The sequence below is a fragment of the Miniopterus schreibersii genome (assembly GCF_964146895.1).
Source record: "Miniopterus schreibersii genome assembly, chromosome: 10".
Taxonomy (NCBI): domain Eukaryota; kingdom Metazoa; phylum Chordata; class Mammalia; order Chiroptera; family Miniopteridae; genus Miniopterus; species Miniopterus schreibersii.
The window spans coordinates 64,449,112-64,464,684 of NC_138110.1; the positions used below are offsets into that span (position 1 = coordinate 64,449,112).

At 41.2% G+C, this 15,573-nt stretch overlaps 1 protein-coding gene across 2 annotated transcripts in view; it reads left to right on the forward strand.

The window, feature by feature from the left end:
• The window catches only part of PTPRA (protein tyrosine phosphatase receptor type A), a 110,293-nt gene that overhangs the window by 68,619 nt on the left and 26,101 nt on the right, over positions 1-15,573 (forward strand). For both annotated transcript variants that reach the window (XM_081150281.1, XM_081150282.1), the window contains 3 exons: positions 4,040-4,124; positions 5,271-5,344; positions 5,551-5,687. In XM_081150281.1, coding sequence (XP_081006407.1) covers positions 4,040-4,124; positions 5,271-5,344; positions 5,551-5,687 — 296 coding nt within the window. The remainder of the gene's footprint in view (positions 1-4,039; positions 4,125-5,270; positions 5,345-5,550; positions 5,688-15,573) is intronic.

Below are 15,573 nucleotides of genomic sequence, written 5' to 3' on the forward strand. Positions count from 1 at the left end.
GAGCTCCCTTTTAGGTAACTAACTGTCTGTCTTCTGCTGCTTTTAAGATTCTCTCTTTGTCTTTAACCTTTGCCATTTTAATTATGAAGTGTCTTGGTGTGGGCCTTTTTGGGTTCATCATGTTTGAGACTCTGCTTCCTGGACTTTTGCATCTTTTTCCTTTATCAGTTTAGGGCAGTTTTCAGACATTATTTTTTTAAATAGTTTCTCAATCTCTTGTTCTCTTTCAACTCCTTCTGGTACTCCTGTGATGCAGATATTGTTATGCTTGATGTTGTTCCAGAAGTCCCTTAAACTATCATCATTTTTAAAAAATTCTTTTAATCCTCTCCCAAGGATATTTTTTCCATTGCTTTTCAGAGAGAGTGGGAGGGGAGGGGGAGAAGAGAGGGAGAGAAGGAAGGAAGGGGAGGGGACAGAGAGAGAGAGAAACATTGATGTGAGAGACACATCTATTGGTTGACTCTCAAATATGCCCCACCTGGGGCCAAGAATCGAGCCTGCAACTGAGGTATGTGCCCTTGGCCAGAATTCAACCTGGGTCCATGGGCCGTGCTCTACTGAGCAATACCAGCTAGGGCCTATCCTCATTTTTTTCTTTCTCTTTTTGCTGCTCTGATTGGGTGTTTTCTGCTACCTTGTCTTCCAAATCACTGGTTCAGTCCTCTGCTTCATCTAACCCATTATTGATTACATTTAGTGTATTATTCATTTCAGATATTTTATTTTACATTTACAACTGGTTCTTTTTTATGGTTTTTGTGTGCTTTTTTTATACTTACTCTTTATTTAAGTTCTGGGTTCATTCTTTTCCTAAGTTTTTTGAGCATTTTTATAACCATTGTTTTGAGTTCTGTATCTTGTAGATTACTTACCTTCATTTCATTTAGTTCTTTTACTGGGGATTACTCCTTTTTTCTTCACTTGAGGCTTTTGTGTGTGTGTGTGTGTGTGTGTGTGTTTGTGTCTCCATTTTGGCTGCCTCTCTGCATTTGTTTCCATGTATTAGGTAGATCTGCTGTGCTTCACAGTCTTGGTTTTGGTAGCCTTATGTAGTAGGTGTCTTGTGGAGCTCAGTGGTGCAGTCTCCCTGATCACCTGTGCTAGATGCTCCAGGAATGTCCCTTGTGTGGGTTGTGTGAGCCCTCCTGTTGTAGTTGAGTGTTGCTGTTGGCCTGTCCATGAGTGAGATTGACTCTCAGGTTGGCTGTCTATGAAGACCTTACCCTACAATGCTGAATTCTCCCTTGCAGGGTTTGGTGCCTGCCAAGGGCTCCTTTTGGATGTGCCACTTGGGGAATTAATTGGGTCGTGATCTGATGTGATCTGAAGCCCGCCACCAGGTGTTATGATTCTGGGGCCTCTTGGGAAGGACTCTGGTTCAGGTCAGTGTCAGGCTGACTGTTTGGATCTATAAAGTGATCCACAGTTTGTGGTTGCCTCTGCTGGGCCTGAGTGTGTGTGGGAGAGGGCAAGCTGCATACCAAGGCTGGCTTTCACTGGCACCAAGTTCAGGGGCAGATCAGCAAAAGGCCCAAGACACCCTTAGATCCGCCACTGGCTGCCTATTAGGCTCAGTCACTGAAAGTCTCTGTCAGTAGGTGGAGTTGGGTGAAGTAGGTTCTCAGTGAGTCACCAGGTAGGGGCAAGTGGTGTTCACCAGGTTGATACAGATTCAGACTTGGCACCAATGCTGGGTCTGTGGCTACTCAGCAAAAGTCTCAGGGTACAACCTGCCACCTGCCAGGAGCCTGGGGACCTTTGCGGTGGGCTGCAGTCCCAGCGAGTTATCATGGTGAGTCCAGCAGAGTTCATCAGGCTAAAATAGACCAAGATTTGGCCAGGTGGAGGAAGGGGAGCTTGGCATGACAGGGCCACAGGGAGTTGGGAGAGTGGGGATAGTTCATTCTCTTAGCCTGATAGTATATGGAGGGGAGTGCTTGACCCAGGAAAGATGGTGTCTCTTGGTGGTGTGAGGGACTCAGCACAGGAACCTTGGCAGCTATTCCTTTAGCCTTCTCCTGAAGCCACACAATCCTTTGAGCTGCCTTTCCTCTCCAGCCCAGGGTGAGTGCCCACCAATGCGATTTTGTGCTTTGGCCTTTTAAGAGGGCGCCTGGGTTTCTAGCACACTCCTGTCTTTCCTTGGCAGACAGAATCTCTACTGATTTTCACAGCCAGATGTTATATGGGCATCTCTTCCCAGCTCTGCTGCTCCAGGCTGGGGAGCCCAGCATGGGGTTCAGACTCCTCACTCCTCAGAGGAGACCTTTGTACCTGAGATACTCCTCCAGATTCTCAGCCACCACACATGGGTGTGGCCAGCCCTTTTTGTGTCTCCACCCTTCCTACCAGTCTCTATGTGGCTGCTTCTGTAAATCTTGGTTACAAGACTTCTGTTTAGCTAGTCTGCAGTTGATTATTCAGGTTTATTGTTCTATAGTTGTAATTTCAGTTTGATCCTGGGAGGTGAGTGTACCTTCCACTTACTCTGCCACCATCTTGAATCAATCATACTGTCCTTTTCTTCATAGCACTTGTCCCTATTTGACATTATGTGTTTACTTGTTTAAGAACAATATCCTCCCACTCCCCCCAGAATGTAGGTGCTCTGTCATTTCTCTACTTGATCACTTTTCTTTTCCCCGGGTTTAGAACAGTGTCTGGCATACAATTGCTGGTCTATAAATATTTTTTAAATGAATGCTGCTAAGAGGTTGAGTCAGATGTGAATGGGAATGTTTCCATTGGATTTGGGAATATGCCATTTGTTGGTATCCTTAACGAGCAGTTTAAATGGAACACTGAGGGTAGGAGTCAAAGCAAAATAGGTTAAGGAGGTACCCGGAAGTAAAGAATTGGAGAAAATTACTGTTTTATAAGATAACTGTTGTGAAAAGTTAACTGTGAAGCCTGGGGCTGTTGGTGACTGGAGGAGGGTAAATGAGGTCAAGAAGACAAGTCTTAGAGGTGACAGTAATGGATATAATCCAGAGCATGTGTGACAGGATTGACTTTCACATGGGCGGGACTTGTCCTCCTTTTTAGTAGGATGGAAAATGGTGAAGATAGTTATAAACTCAGACTGGTTGTATAGTTCCTGGTGGGGGCATGAGAGTAGCACCTTGTCAACTGCCATGAGAAAGAAGGCTAAGTATTGGATGGAAAGGAAGCCAGGCCCTATAGAATGGAAATCCAAGGCCTGCCTTCCAGTATATCTCTAAGCCATATGTTGCTGTAGTTGGGATTATGGTAAAAGGTGGCTGTGGAAAGAGGTAGAAAAGAATACCTGGCATTTTGAATATATAGTGTTTAAGGATATAATAATCTGCTTGCTTTAATCAGGAACAGCATTCTCTGTGCCAGGAAAGCACAGAGAATTCTCTGGGCTTATGATAGGAAAATTGTTCTTTTTCCTTTTCCTTCCTGTCTTCCTCTAGATCTGGGTGGGGGATCTTTTCTCTGCCAAGGGCCATTTGGATATTTATAACATCGTTCGCGGGCCATACAAAATTATTAACTTAAAAATTAGCTATAAAAAAAAGCTCCTAGATTTATTAAATTCCGAGTCCTGCCTGCAGTGGCCAGACCAAATTATTTCGTGAGCCGAATATCGCCCTTAGGCTAGACATTCCCCACCCCTGCTCTAGATGGAGCCCATTGAGGCTGGGGAGAGAGTACATTGTTGGCCCTCATACCTAGATTGCCATCAGAATTGAATGTGTCCATGCTTTCAAATATTTATTTTTTTATGTACTAAGCACTGTTTTAAGCTCTGTAGCAATGAACAAAACAGTCTCTCCTTCAAAGAGCTTTTATTCAAATGCAGGGAAACAGAGAGAAAACAAATTACGGTAAGTCAGAGATAAGATAGCAGTGGAAAGTGTTCTCTCTCTCACTCTTTCACTCATTCTGTCCATGCACTGTCATCTACAGAAGCATTGAATGAGTCCTCTTTTGTGGGTATTTTCCTGAGCTGCCAACTTGAGCCCTCCATTGCACACAGTGATAATGACATGTTTTCTTCTCTCAATTTCAGATGAGACGCCAATTATTGCAGTGATGGTGGCCCTGTCCTCTCTGCTAGTGATCGTCTTTATTATCATAGTTCTATACATGTTAAGGTGAGCATGTGAGCTAGTGCTTCTCCATTCTCGTGTACTCTATTTCAGTAACCCCAGGGCCTCAAGCCCACTCAGTCCAGAAGAACAGTAGGATAGGGACTATGAAGAGCATAGAGCAGAATGAGTCAAGATAGTACTCCTAAAATTAAAATTCTACTTAGAAATGGTTTAAAAGCTCTATCTACATAGTCTTCCTCAAGACCCAGTCCCCCAGCTCCACTTCAACCTAAAGTCCAGGGTGATGCTTTGAAGGTTGAGGGAAGAAGCCACAGTCTGTGTTTTTACTGATAGGTGTGTAAGATCTTCATATCTAGCCCTATTGTAGCAACCCTTAAAAGTGCCCTGGTGGAGATTATATGCTTAATAAAGCATATAAAATATTTCTACTTGGGGCTTTGTTCCCAAACCCCTCTAGGACTCCATACCCTGGCATACTGAACTAAACCATGTGGGTTACAGGGTTCCCCTTTCTGACTTTCAGGGTCCTCCAGATAATATCACTCAAATAGGGAACAAAAGCAAAAAAGGGAAACCCCAGGGAGAAAAGAGGGAAGTGTATTTGTTCTTTTCCTACTGAAGTTACTGCCTTAATTGGGTTTAACTCTGCCCTTATTTTTGGCTTAAGCTGCTCTTTGTGCTCCTTCTGTTCTTCTGCAAGATAAAGAGAGGGAACCTTGTACACCCCTATAAGTTGTCATATGTCTCCACTGTCATGCAGGAGAATTGTGCCCACCCAAGTCTGAAGCTCTGGTCTTTTCCCTGGTTGCATTGGGAAAATTCCAGGATTTTTGTTTGATATGAATATTCTTATCTACTCCCTTCCCCGTACTGTGTTCTACCCACTCATCCTTTTTCGCCTTTTATGACTGTGATCTCCAGTGAGTTTTGGAACTGGAGCTGCACAGAGCCACACAAGCTAGAATATTCTCTTGGTGTTACCTGGGTTGGATTCTAGTGTGCTGAGGGTGAGCAGGAGCACTGTGGAATGGAGCTGCCTCAGCATGTGCAGGACCTGTCTCTAAAAGAGCCTGTTTATTTGGTAAAGGAGATTTGGAAAGGCTCAATTTATGAGTGGAAATACAAAACCAGTGATTGGTCTCTTCTGCTTCTGTGCTTAGTTTTTCACTGTGAACATTTTCTCATTAGGTTTAAGAAATACAAGCAAGCTGGGAGCCATTCCAATTCTTTCCGCCTATCCAATGGCCGCACTGAGGATGTGGGTAAGGAACCCTTTAATGGCATGCAGAACCTTCGTGGAGAAGAAAATCAAGAAATTAGGGGTTTCCCTATTCTAAAAAGAAAAGGGCCTGAAGAGAGCAGCTCTAGTTCTTGGAGGCTTGTTCCCTGAGATAGAATCCCCAATTAGCCTCCAGAGACTGGCTGGTCCCCGGGGCACCTGACCAACCTTCCCCCTTGTGCACTGCAGAACCCCAGAGCGTGCCACTTCTGGCAAGGTCCCCAAGCACCAACAGGAAGTATCCACCCCTGCCTGTGGACAAGCTGGAAGAGGAGATTAACCGGAGAATGGCTGATGACAATAAGCTCTTCAGAGAGGAATTCAACGTGAGTTCTTTGCTGAGACTGATGTGTGAGCAGGGAGGAAGGCAGACTTAAGGTCTTAGGGGAGAAAACAGTTTTTTAATGGGTTAGAGGTGAGAAAATTTTTACCAAGTTCTTCTGACTCTTTCCCTGTGTGATTATGGACAGGAAATGAAAGTTTGTCTCACCTCCCTTATCTGTCCATCCATCTATTCATTCATCATCACATCTGTTACTTTGTTTAATAAATACTTATTAAATGATTAATATGTGTTAGATGCCAGGGGTTTGCTGGGGAGCAAAATCAGATCCAGTTCCTACACTCAAGAAACTTACTGTCCATAAACAAGAACAAAAATAACTCAAATAGCAATATAGGACATGAAGGACTGGTGCATAATATTAGGATCCTGTATTAACAGATGGCCTTTTAGAGTTTGAAATAGGGATCCCAGAGTGTCAGGGAGTAGCTCAGTGGAAAAAGAGGACCATGGCAGACTGCAAGAGTAAAGGCCTCATCTTGGGAATTTAGATTCACATTTTTTATAACTCCCTCATGAAAGCAGAACATATTCGTGGATCTACCAGTTGGTGATTCCATCCCATCAGTTCTGATCCGAGGTCAGAACTTCCTTGAAGAAATGATGTTTTCATTGAGACCTAATCCTAAGCAAAGACATTGGGGAAAGGGGGATGGGGGACATTCCAGGCACTGGGAATAGCAGGAGCAAACTGTCAGTAGTGAGGGAAGGGCACATTCAGAAAATAAAGAAAGGCTTTGTGTGGCCAATGGGCAGCGACTCAGGAGAACAGTAAGAGATGAAACTGAAAGATTAGGCCAGACTGTAAATCTTGTAGATTGTTGTGAAAGAAGTAGAACCATGGACCAACGAGGTTTGTATTTTGAAAAAATGACTGGCTGCTATATAGAGAATGGCCCACTGGGAGATCAGAATAGGTGCAGGGTGTACAGTTAGGGGCTGCAACAGCTGTTGATACCAGAGGTGCTGATATATTGACGTAAGGCGGTCATGATTAGAGAAAGGGGAATGGATTTGAGGACATAGAGGATCACCTTGGTCATTGGTAAACTCTCAGTCTCCTTCACACCTTTCAACTCAACCATGTATGTCAGCTTTGTCTCTTAGGCTGGCTCCCTTCATGATACCAAAATGGCTGCCCCAGTTCTAGGCACCACATGGTCCGGTGGACAAGGGTGACTGTTTCTTCCTATATGTCTCCTTTTATCAGTGAGGAAAACTTTCCCAAAATCTTCTGGAGACTTCCTTTGTCACATGCTTCTTTTCAAACTAGCCATAAGCAAGGGAGAAATAGGCTTACTGCAACCGACTGAAACCAGTCCAGATTATTGGAGCTCTAGTAGCAAGGAGGAAAGGAGGGACAGTTATCAGGTGGGTGGGTCACCACTCATCTCCATCAGTGAAGGGTTTCAGGGAGCAGAGAGATGTGGCCAGATTTGCACTCTGAAAAATTATTAGGTACAAGTAGAGAATAGATGGGAAGGAGGCAAGAATTGAAACGAGACCATTTACTGGGCAAGAGTTAATGGAATAGCTTGGACCCTTTTTCTGGCTGTTGAAAAAACAGCACTATTTTTGCTCATTATTGATTGAGACCTCATCTCACAAGATAGCACCCCAGCCCTGGCCAGGGTCTCCATTGATTGGAGCGTTGTCCCGTACACCAAAAGGTTGCTGGTTTGAACCCCAGTGGGGGTTATGGGAGGTAACTGTTCAATTTCTCTCTCTTCCTCTCTCTCTTAAAAAAAAAAGGCACCCTAGCCTCAGCACCATAGCTAGGTCTCCATCATCACACTCTACTGTAGTGTAGTCTGTACTGCCAACTGCTTCTGGGTAATGGGGTATGTAACCCCATGGCCATACTTCTTTTTGTGTGAAATGAGGTCTTTGTTTGGAGGTAATATTCACTGAGGTCCCATAAGGCATTTCCGTAAATCCCTGGATGGAGGTGGTGTTCTAAGAGGCATGGTAGGCAAATACAATAAATATTATGGTGAGAGCCAATTGCTGTGTTACCATGGCCTCTATATTCATGGGCTTGTTGGGCCAGCACTGGGATATTAAGGGAAAGGGCTGACCAGCATCTCCTTGGTGGTTAGCAGTGAGTGCCCTCCAGTGAGCATACACATGGAGCATAAATATTTCCTATCTTTCTGGTTTCAGTTGTCCACTTGCCCCGGCATCGGTTTAGGTTCTGACCACCAGTAAGGGTGGATAGTGGGATGCCTTGCTTGAAGTTCTGTTCACTGGAAGGATTTTTCTTTTATACCATTCAGAGCCATCCCTTAGGTAGATTATCCCACAGCAATCTACCTCCAGAACAGGCTAGCACATCTCACAGAGCCATTTGTATACTAGGCTCAACATTTTTCTTTGTCAGTCAACTGTTGATATTGTTGGGAAATCAGAGGTATTTATTAAAAGGAGTGGGTGTGTGGCAAGTGTTCCTTACACATCACTTCCAGCTGGTTGTGGAATTCTGCTAAATGTCCAAATTTATGGCTTATTGACTCATAATACTTAATTTATGATGGGTAGTTGCAGTCATTTGGATATCTAGGGCCCCTTGGTCAGGCTTACATTCTCTACCAGAGTATGCTGACAAGATCATGGTCTTGTCCCCAAATCTTTAGGGGTTTTTTTGTGTGTTTTTTTCTTTAGGTTTTTTAATATGATTCTCCTGCTCAATCTTAACCAGATGTGCTGTGGAAGGGCTCTTCTTTACATGTGCCCATCATTGAAGGGCTCTGGTTCTCTAAACTGACCCAGGCCTGGGAATTGGGTGAGAAGGGGCCCTTTCTAGCATTGCAGTCTAGCCAGGCCTTCTCAACTGAGCTTGGCTGGCTGCCTGTCATTTCCATTATTGGGAGCGTCACAGTGAATTATCCAAAACCAGAGATGTTTGAGCCCTGGCAGCTTTGCCTTTGAGGCTCCTTCCATCCCACTAAGATCAGGAATCCCATTTTGAAGCCAGCCCCTTCCACCAGCATCTCACTGTGATAGACAGCCAGGAAAGCACTTCTGAAAGATTCCAGTGCTTTCCTCACCAGTGTACACCCTCAAGCAAGGCACTTGTTGATTCCATCAGATGGTGAAGGTATCAGTAGGAAGGTTGAGCCTGTTAGATACCATGTAACACTGATCTCTAGTTTGTGCCAAGGGTTTTCTGGCTTTTCATTGTTACCTAGCTGAATCCAATTCAGTCCAGTTTTCCACTTGCCAGCCTAGCCCACCATTAAAACTGGCCAGTTTCCTGAGCTGTTACACTAACTCAGAAGTTTACATAACCATACCATAATTACAAATTGACCTTATACAAAAATTATGCTTTCCCCTCCTTTTTCGATGATCCAACTCAGTGAATTCCTGCAGTTTCTCCTATTAGCTCCTTGCTTTTTACCTTGTTCATGTATTTTACCCTCTAGGTTGTGTTAAGCTTGCGTCCTTATTATCCATGAGCAATGAGAGCTGGGTTGTGGAGAAGTTTTCATCATAAAAGCAAGATGCAGTGGAGAGATTTTTAGAAGTTGGCCTTCTCCAACTCCTCTGTTTTGTTTCATCATTATTTCAGTTGTCTCACCAAAGCCCTGTCTTTCACATGAACAACCCAGGAAAGATGTGAATTCCGTTGTCATGAACATTCAGCAACCAGCAGAATTCTGAAATGTTAACATTTGGTTCAGCACAAAATACATAGCACAGTCGTAGAATGGCCCTGAGCCTTGCACTGTTTGTGGAGATGAGCATTTGATATTGGAGCTGGGCTTTTTCTCGTTTTGTTATCTGATATTGTCAGAAGTAATTGTACTCCTCAGTTTCAACATTTCTCATCCTTTAACTGGGATTCTCCCACCCCTTTACCACCAGCTGAAACACATTCCAGGTGATTACAGGTAATAACTGAAATAGCTGTTGTACAGTTGTAAACTATGAATGGTTTGCTCTCTCCCATCCTGAAAATTGATTGACAGTTTCTTTCTCTTTATCTGGACACAGGAATCAGGTTTACATCACCCACATTTCCCCCATTAGTTTCTTAACTACAACCCACTCACTGATACTAACTGTTAAGTCAGTTAAGTTCCTTTATTTAAAAACCAGAGACATCAACACAACTAAATTAAGCAAAAAACCCAACACTATCAGTTGAGGAGACACTGGAGAAACTGGCAGAACCAAAAGATGAGATAGGCTACCAACCCTAGGGCAAAGCAGGCCCTGTTCTGCTGGCTCTGGGGCCCTCTCAGAAAGCCTCTGCTGCCTTCGGGGTTTCAAAATCCTGGCAAAGAGAATCTGGTTGGCACAGTGTGGGGCAAGTGTTACTGTGTTTGCATCAGTCAGCCCTGTCAGGAAAGAGGCTGTCGAATAGCACATAGGGCAAACATACCAATTTGTATCTCCTATCATAGAATAATATTTTTATAATCATAGGGTAAGGAGAGCTTTTCTAAGCAAAACACAAGATTCAGAAGACAGAATGGAATAGATTGAAAGGTAGTAAATACATTTAAAATATTAAATGTCTCTGGAGAAGCTATTTGCCACAGGTAGACAGAATTTTCCATAGTATATAAAGAGCTTTTACTAACCTATGAGGAAAAAGTGAACATTGCTGTAGCAAAATTGGCAATTCACAGAAGAAAAACAAATGGTCTATAAACATATGAAAAACTCAACTGTATCTAGTCATCAGGGAAGGCTAGATTAAAACTCACCATTATTTTGGGCCTGTCCAATATGAAAATTTTAAAGGACTGATACCAAGTGTGGGCAAAGGTATGGGGATACAGATACTGTTATACACAGGTAGGGTTTAACTTGGCATAGCGTTGGAAGGATGATTTAACAGTATCAATCAACTTTTAAATGCCTACACTGTCTGATCTAACTCCTTAGACTCTAACAGAAAATCAAATATATATTTGTACATGGATGTTTATTACAGCATTATTTATAATAACAAAGAAAATAAAATGAAAAGCAGATACCCGTCAAATAGAATGGCTAAATGAGTTCTTGTATCCATTATGAAATTCTGTACTGTCATTAAAATAAATGTCTTGACTTAGAAAGATCTCTAAGCTGTACTGTTAATGGAGAAAACACATTACAGAGGACTATACATGGTACAATACTCCCTTTAAAAAAATGTATGAGTATGTTAATGCATTTTTTAAAATCTGGAAGAATACTGTGAACTATGAGCAATGGGTTACCTATAAGGGGAAGTAGAATATAGGAGAGACATGATAAGGAACTTCCTCTTTCTTCTGAATTTATTTGACTGACTTTTACAGTAAGCATATTTTTTTATAACATTTTTAAAAGCAGAGTTTTTTTTTAATGTGGTAAATAAAGCTAGTGGAAGTTTTAGGATGGATATACTGCACGTAGAATAAAGAGTTCATGTCCCTTGCTTGAACTGTGCCAGGAGTCTTGTGGTCAGGTCTCTGAAAAAGAGTAACACTAAATGGGAAGTTGTTTTGGAGAAAAACTGTACCATGGGGGTGAACAGCTGAAGGAACTAGGCATAGGACACAACAGCTGTTTTCAGATATTCGACAGGCTGAAAGGAGAGTGTGTAGCATCTTTATGAAACCCCACCATGGTTGAAATTGCCATGAGATTGTTTTTGTCTGAGAATTATAAGCTGGAACTTTTTTATTGACCAGCATTCGTCTTAGAAGGAAGCACTGAATTTGTTTAAAAGAAACACTTTGAAAAGCCACTTATTGAGGTCCCTAAAGCATGTTCGAGGCTTTTCTAAGAAAAGAAAGAAAATTTAGCTCCTGAGAGGAAGATAGGGAGAGAGAAGAGAGGGCATGAGGTGTAACCAGCCAGATGGTTAAAATCTGCATTGCAAGATGTGACACCCCATTGCTCAGGATTCTACATCTTTAATAGAGACAGCTTAATTCTTGGATTTCCAGATAAAAAAAGTGTATGTAATCTGATGACAGGACTGTGTGTCATTGAAGTGAAGTAGAGACAAAATAGCGTCTACATTGATGAGTTGTCTCTAAACAAATGAATTAGAGCCAAGGGCTTATAGGAATTAACAGGTGCTGTGTCAAGGGCTTTGAATTCAACAGTCCAGGGAATTGAAGTTTCAGGGTTCCCAAGGGGCAGAGAAGGCACCAGCTGACATCTGAGTTTTACACTAGTCAGTACAAGGGAAATACAAAAGAAATTGTATATCTGGGTGTTGGATCCTTCCAAATAAACTGTTCCAAGATGAGATAAACTACCTCAGAAGGTAGTAGATTCCCCATCTCAGCAGACCATTCAGGCACTGGTAGCTGTTAGGTGAGAATATTTAAAAGGGAATTCAAACATAAAAGTAAATGAATGATATTTAGTACAGTACTGAAGATCTTAGGCAGCATAGTGAGGCAAGAAAAGAAATGAAAGGTATTAAAGATTGGAAAGGAAGAGACAAAATATGCATTTTTCACAGGGTAGAATATTGCCCTCAGAGAAATACAAAGTCTCATCAAATAAATTATCAGAATTGGTAAGTTATTTTATCAAGATCCATAGATACAAAACAGCATTAAAAATTAATGCATTTCTATGCATAAGCCACTATCAGAATCTAATAATATTTTCTAATGGCCATTTACAGTAGCATTTAAAATGCAAAGTACTTAGGAATAAATTTAACAAAATCTTTACAAAATCTTTAGAGAAAATTATTAAAATGTTTGAACGCATTAAAGAAAAGGCCTAAATTAGTGACAAGATGAGACCAGTGGATTAAAAGGCTCAGTATTGTAAAAATGTCAATTCTCCCCAAACTGATATGTAGATTCAATGCAATTCCAATAAAAATCCCAACAGGTTTTTTGTGGAACTTGACAAGCTGATTCTAAAATTTATATGGAGGAGAAAAGATTCAAGAATAGCCAAGACATTCCTGAAGAAGAAGAACAAGGTGAGGAGACCTGCCTTACCAGATATAAAGAGTTATTATAAAATCTAGTAATTAAGACAGTTGTGTATTAGCACTGGGATAAACGGATTGATCAGTGGAATAAAATAGAGAGCCCAAAAGCAGATTTATGTGTAAATGAAAGCCTACTTATGACAGAAATGCTTTTATAGTTTTGGTGGGTGAAAGAATGGTCCTTACAATAAATAGTGCTGGGACAATTGGGTAAGCCTATGGGAATAAATGAAATTTAATTCTTGTCTCATACCAAACACAAAAATCAGTCTCAGTTAGTGTACATATTGAAATCTAAAAGGCAAAATGATGAACGTGGGAATAATATAGGAAAATAAAATCTCACAGTATGAAAGGATTCTTAAGACTTAAAATGTTGATAAAGGGAAAGATTAGTCAGCTTGACTACATTAAGATGCAGAACTTCTGCTTATAAATAGATATAAAGAAAATGAAAAGGCAGGCCACAAACCTGGCAAAAAATATCTGTAACACTTATAACTAACGAAGAGTTAGAATCCAGAATATATGAACAACTCCTATAAATTAATGAGAAAACAAGCAATCCAGGAGAAAAATGGGGAAAACACTTGCTAGGTAGTTCACAGAAGAGGAAACCCTGTTGACCGGTCATCTGTGGAAAGATGGTCAACCTCATTAATAAATCAAGAGAAATGTAAATTCAGCCGACATTTCATACATTTAAAGTCTGACGATGGCAAATGTTGATGAGGATACAAAACAACTGGGACACTACATTGCTGATGGGGTTGTAAACTGGTACAACTACCTTGAAAAACATTTGGCCTTGCCCAGGGGTATGCTCAGTGGTTGAGCACGGGTTTGATTCATGGTCAGGGCACACACCCTGGTTGCAGGGCTTGATCCCCAGTGGGGTGTGTGTAGGAGGCAGCCAATCACTGTTGATGTTTCTCTTTCATTGATATTTCTATCTCTCCCTCTCCCTTCCTCTCTAAAGTCAATAAAAACATATATATATATATATAAAAAGAAAAACAATTTGGCCTTATCTGGTAAAGTTATAGATACTCATATCTAAAACTCTTGCACATGTGCATGAGAAAACACATATACCAATTGCTCAAAGCAGGATTGTTCACTGTAAACAACCCAAATATTCATTAGTAGTAAAATGGGTAAATAAATGTTGGTATGGGCTCAAAATAGAACACTGCAAAATAAAGTGAATGAACTTTGGCTACATGGAACAATCTAGATGAATCTTCAGAACATAATATTGGGCCCAAAAAACAAGTTACTCCTTGTTTATGATTCAATTTTTATTAAAAAAATAGACTGAACAATAAAAAAATATTGTTTAAGGATATAAGATATATGGGATACAAATAAATTAAAGCAAGGTAATTTTATTTGTGAGAGAAGGAAGAGTATATGATGAGGGAAGAGCCCAAAGAGAACTGATACGTTAAATCATGTGATGGATATATTTTTATAAATATAAAAATTGAAAAACAATTAAAAAAAAAAATACATAGCCTTGTTCCCAGTAAAGGCTTAAGCAAGGGATGAAATAGTCTTTGATGCCACCTAGTGTTTCAAGAGAATTTAACATCGCTAGCCTTCTGGTTTAGCTGCTGCTTCCTCGGTCTGTGGGCAGGTTTTCCAGTGTAGAAACTAAAAGGAGTAGGATTCTCATTGCTTTTATTCCTGACATAGGCTCTTCAGTCTGACCCTTTGCATCTAGCACCATGTTCTCTAGAGCAAACCCTTTTCTCTTGTCAAACAACAGCTCCTGTTTCTTCCTCACTTTCCTCTTAGGAGCCTTACTTAGCATGGCTGGAGACCTAGTTTTTCTCCATCTGACTTGGGGAGCTAGGGATGCTAATAGGACTATGAGGTGTGGTCATTGTTATTACTGACCCTGGGCACTATTTTCAAGTCTTGCTGTCACTACCTTTGTTCTGCATCGTTTGAGACGAGTATACAGGGGAAGGAATGCCTCTGAATTCATTGTGAGGGCTTTAAAAACTCATATCTTATCCTTCCCTGTACCAGGGTGGAAACGTGGAAATCTAGCCTATCTGGGTAAATTGGGAAATTCCAGTCTTAATCAGGGTCTCTGTTCCATGTACAGTAGTCCTGCTCAGGATAACTCTTTTTTCCCCCCTTAAGTATTAGCAGCACAGGGTCTAAAGAAATTGCCTCTCTTAGTAAAATAACATGCAGAACCTCCAGGGTTTTAACTCTGAAAGGAAAATCTTGAGAAAGTGAAGCCAGATGGACTATGAAATTCTGACTCCTTTTAACTTAGGATCTTTTATTTTAATTTCTCTTATCACTGTCGTGCTGGTTCCCAGGAAATATATTGCTCCCTTCTTAGAGCTCTTGCTTTCATCTGGCAAAATTGGTTCCTTTTAGGCTGGCATTTCCTTTATTTAATCTTTTTTTTATTCTTATCAAAATTGGAAACCAAAGACTCACCCTTTATTCCTGTCTCTTTCTCTGCCTAATCTACATTCCCTTTATTCCATCTCTAAATCTAGTAACTGTGTCTCCAGAATATATCTCAAATGCACCTATTTCCTTGTACCATCATCTTTCCATATTTCTGTTCTTGTTTGCCAGTCCATTTTCCATGGAGCAGCTAGAGTGATTCTTTAACCTGTATATTGGATTGCAGCTTAAAAACTTTGAATGGTTTTCTCATGCACTTAAAATAAAATTCAAACTATGTGGAAATGTGTGAATTAACCTTACCACGCTCATCTCCTCCCACTTCCTCTTGCCATCCCTACCAGTCACACTTTCTACATAACACGCTCACTGATCTTTTAGTTCTTTCCACAAGCCAAGCCTTCTCCTGCCTCTGAGTTATCACAGATGCTGTTCACTGTGCCTAGAATACTGTTTTCCATGCTCATTCTTCCTCTAAATTTGGGTA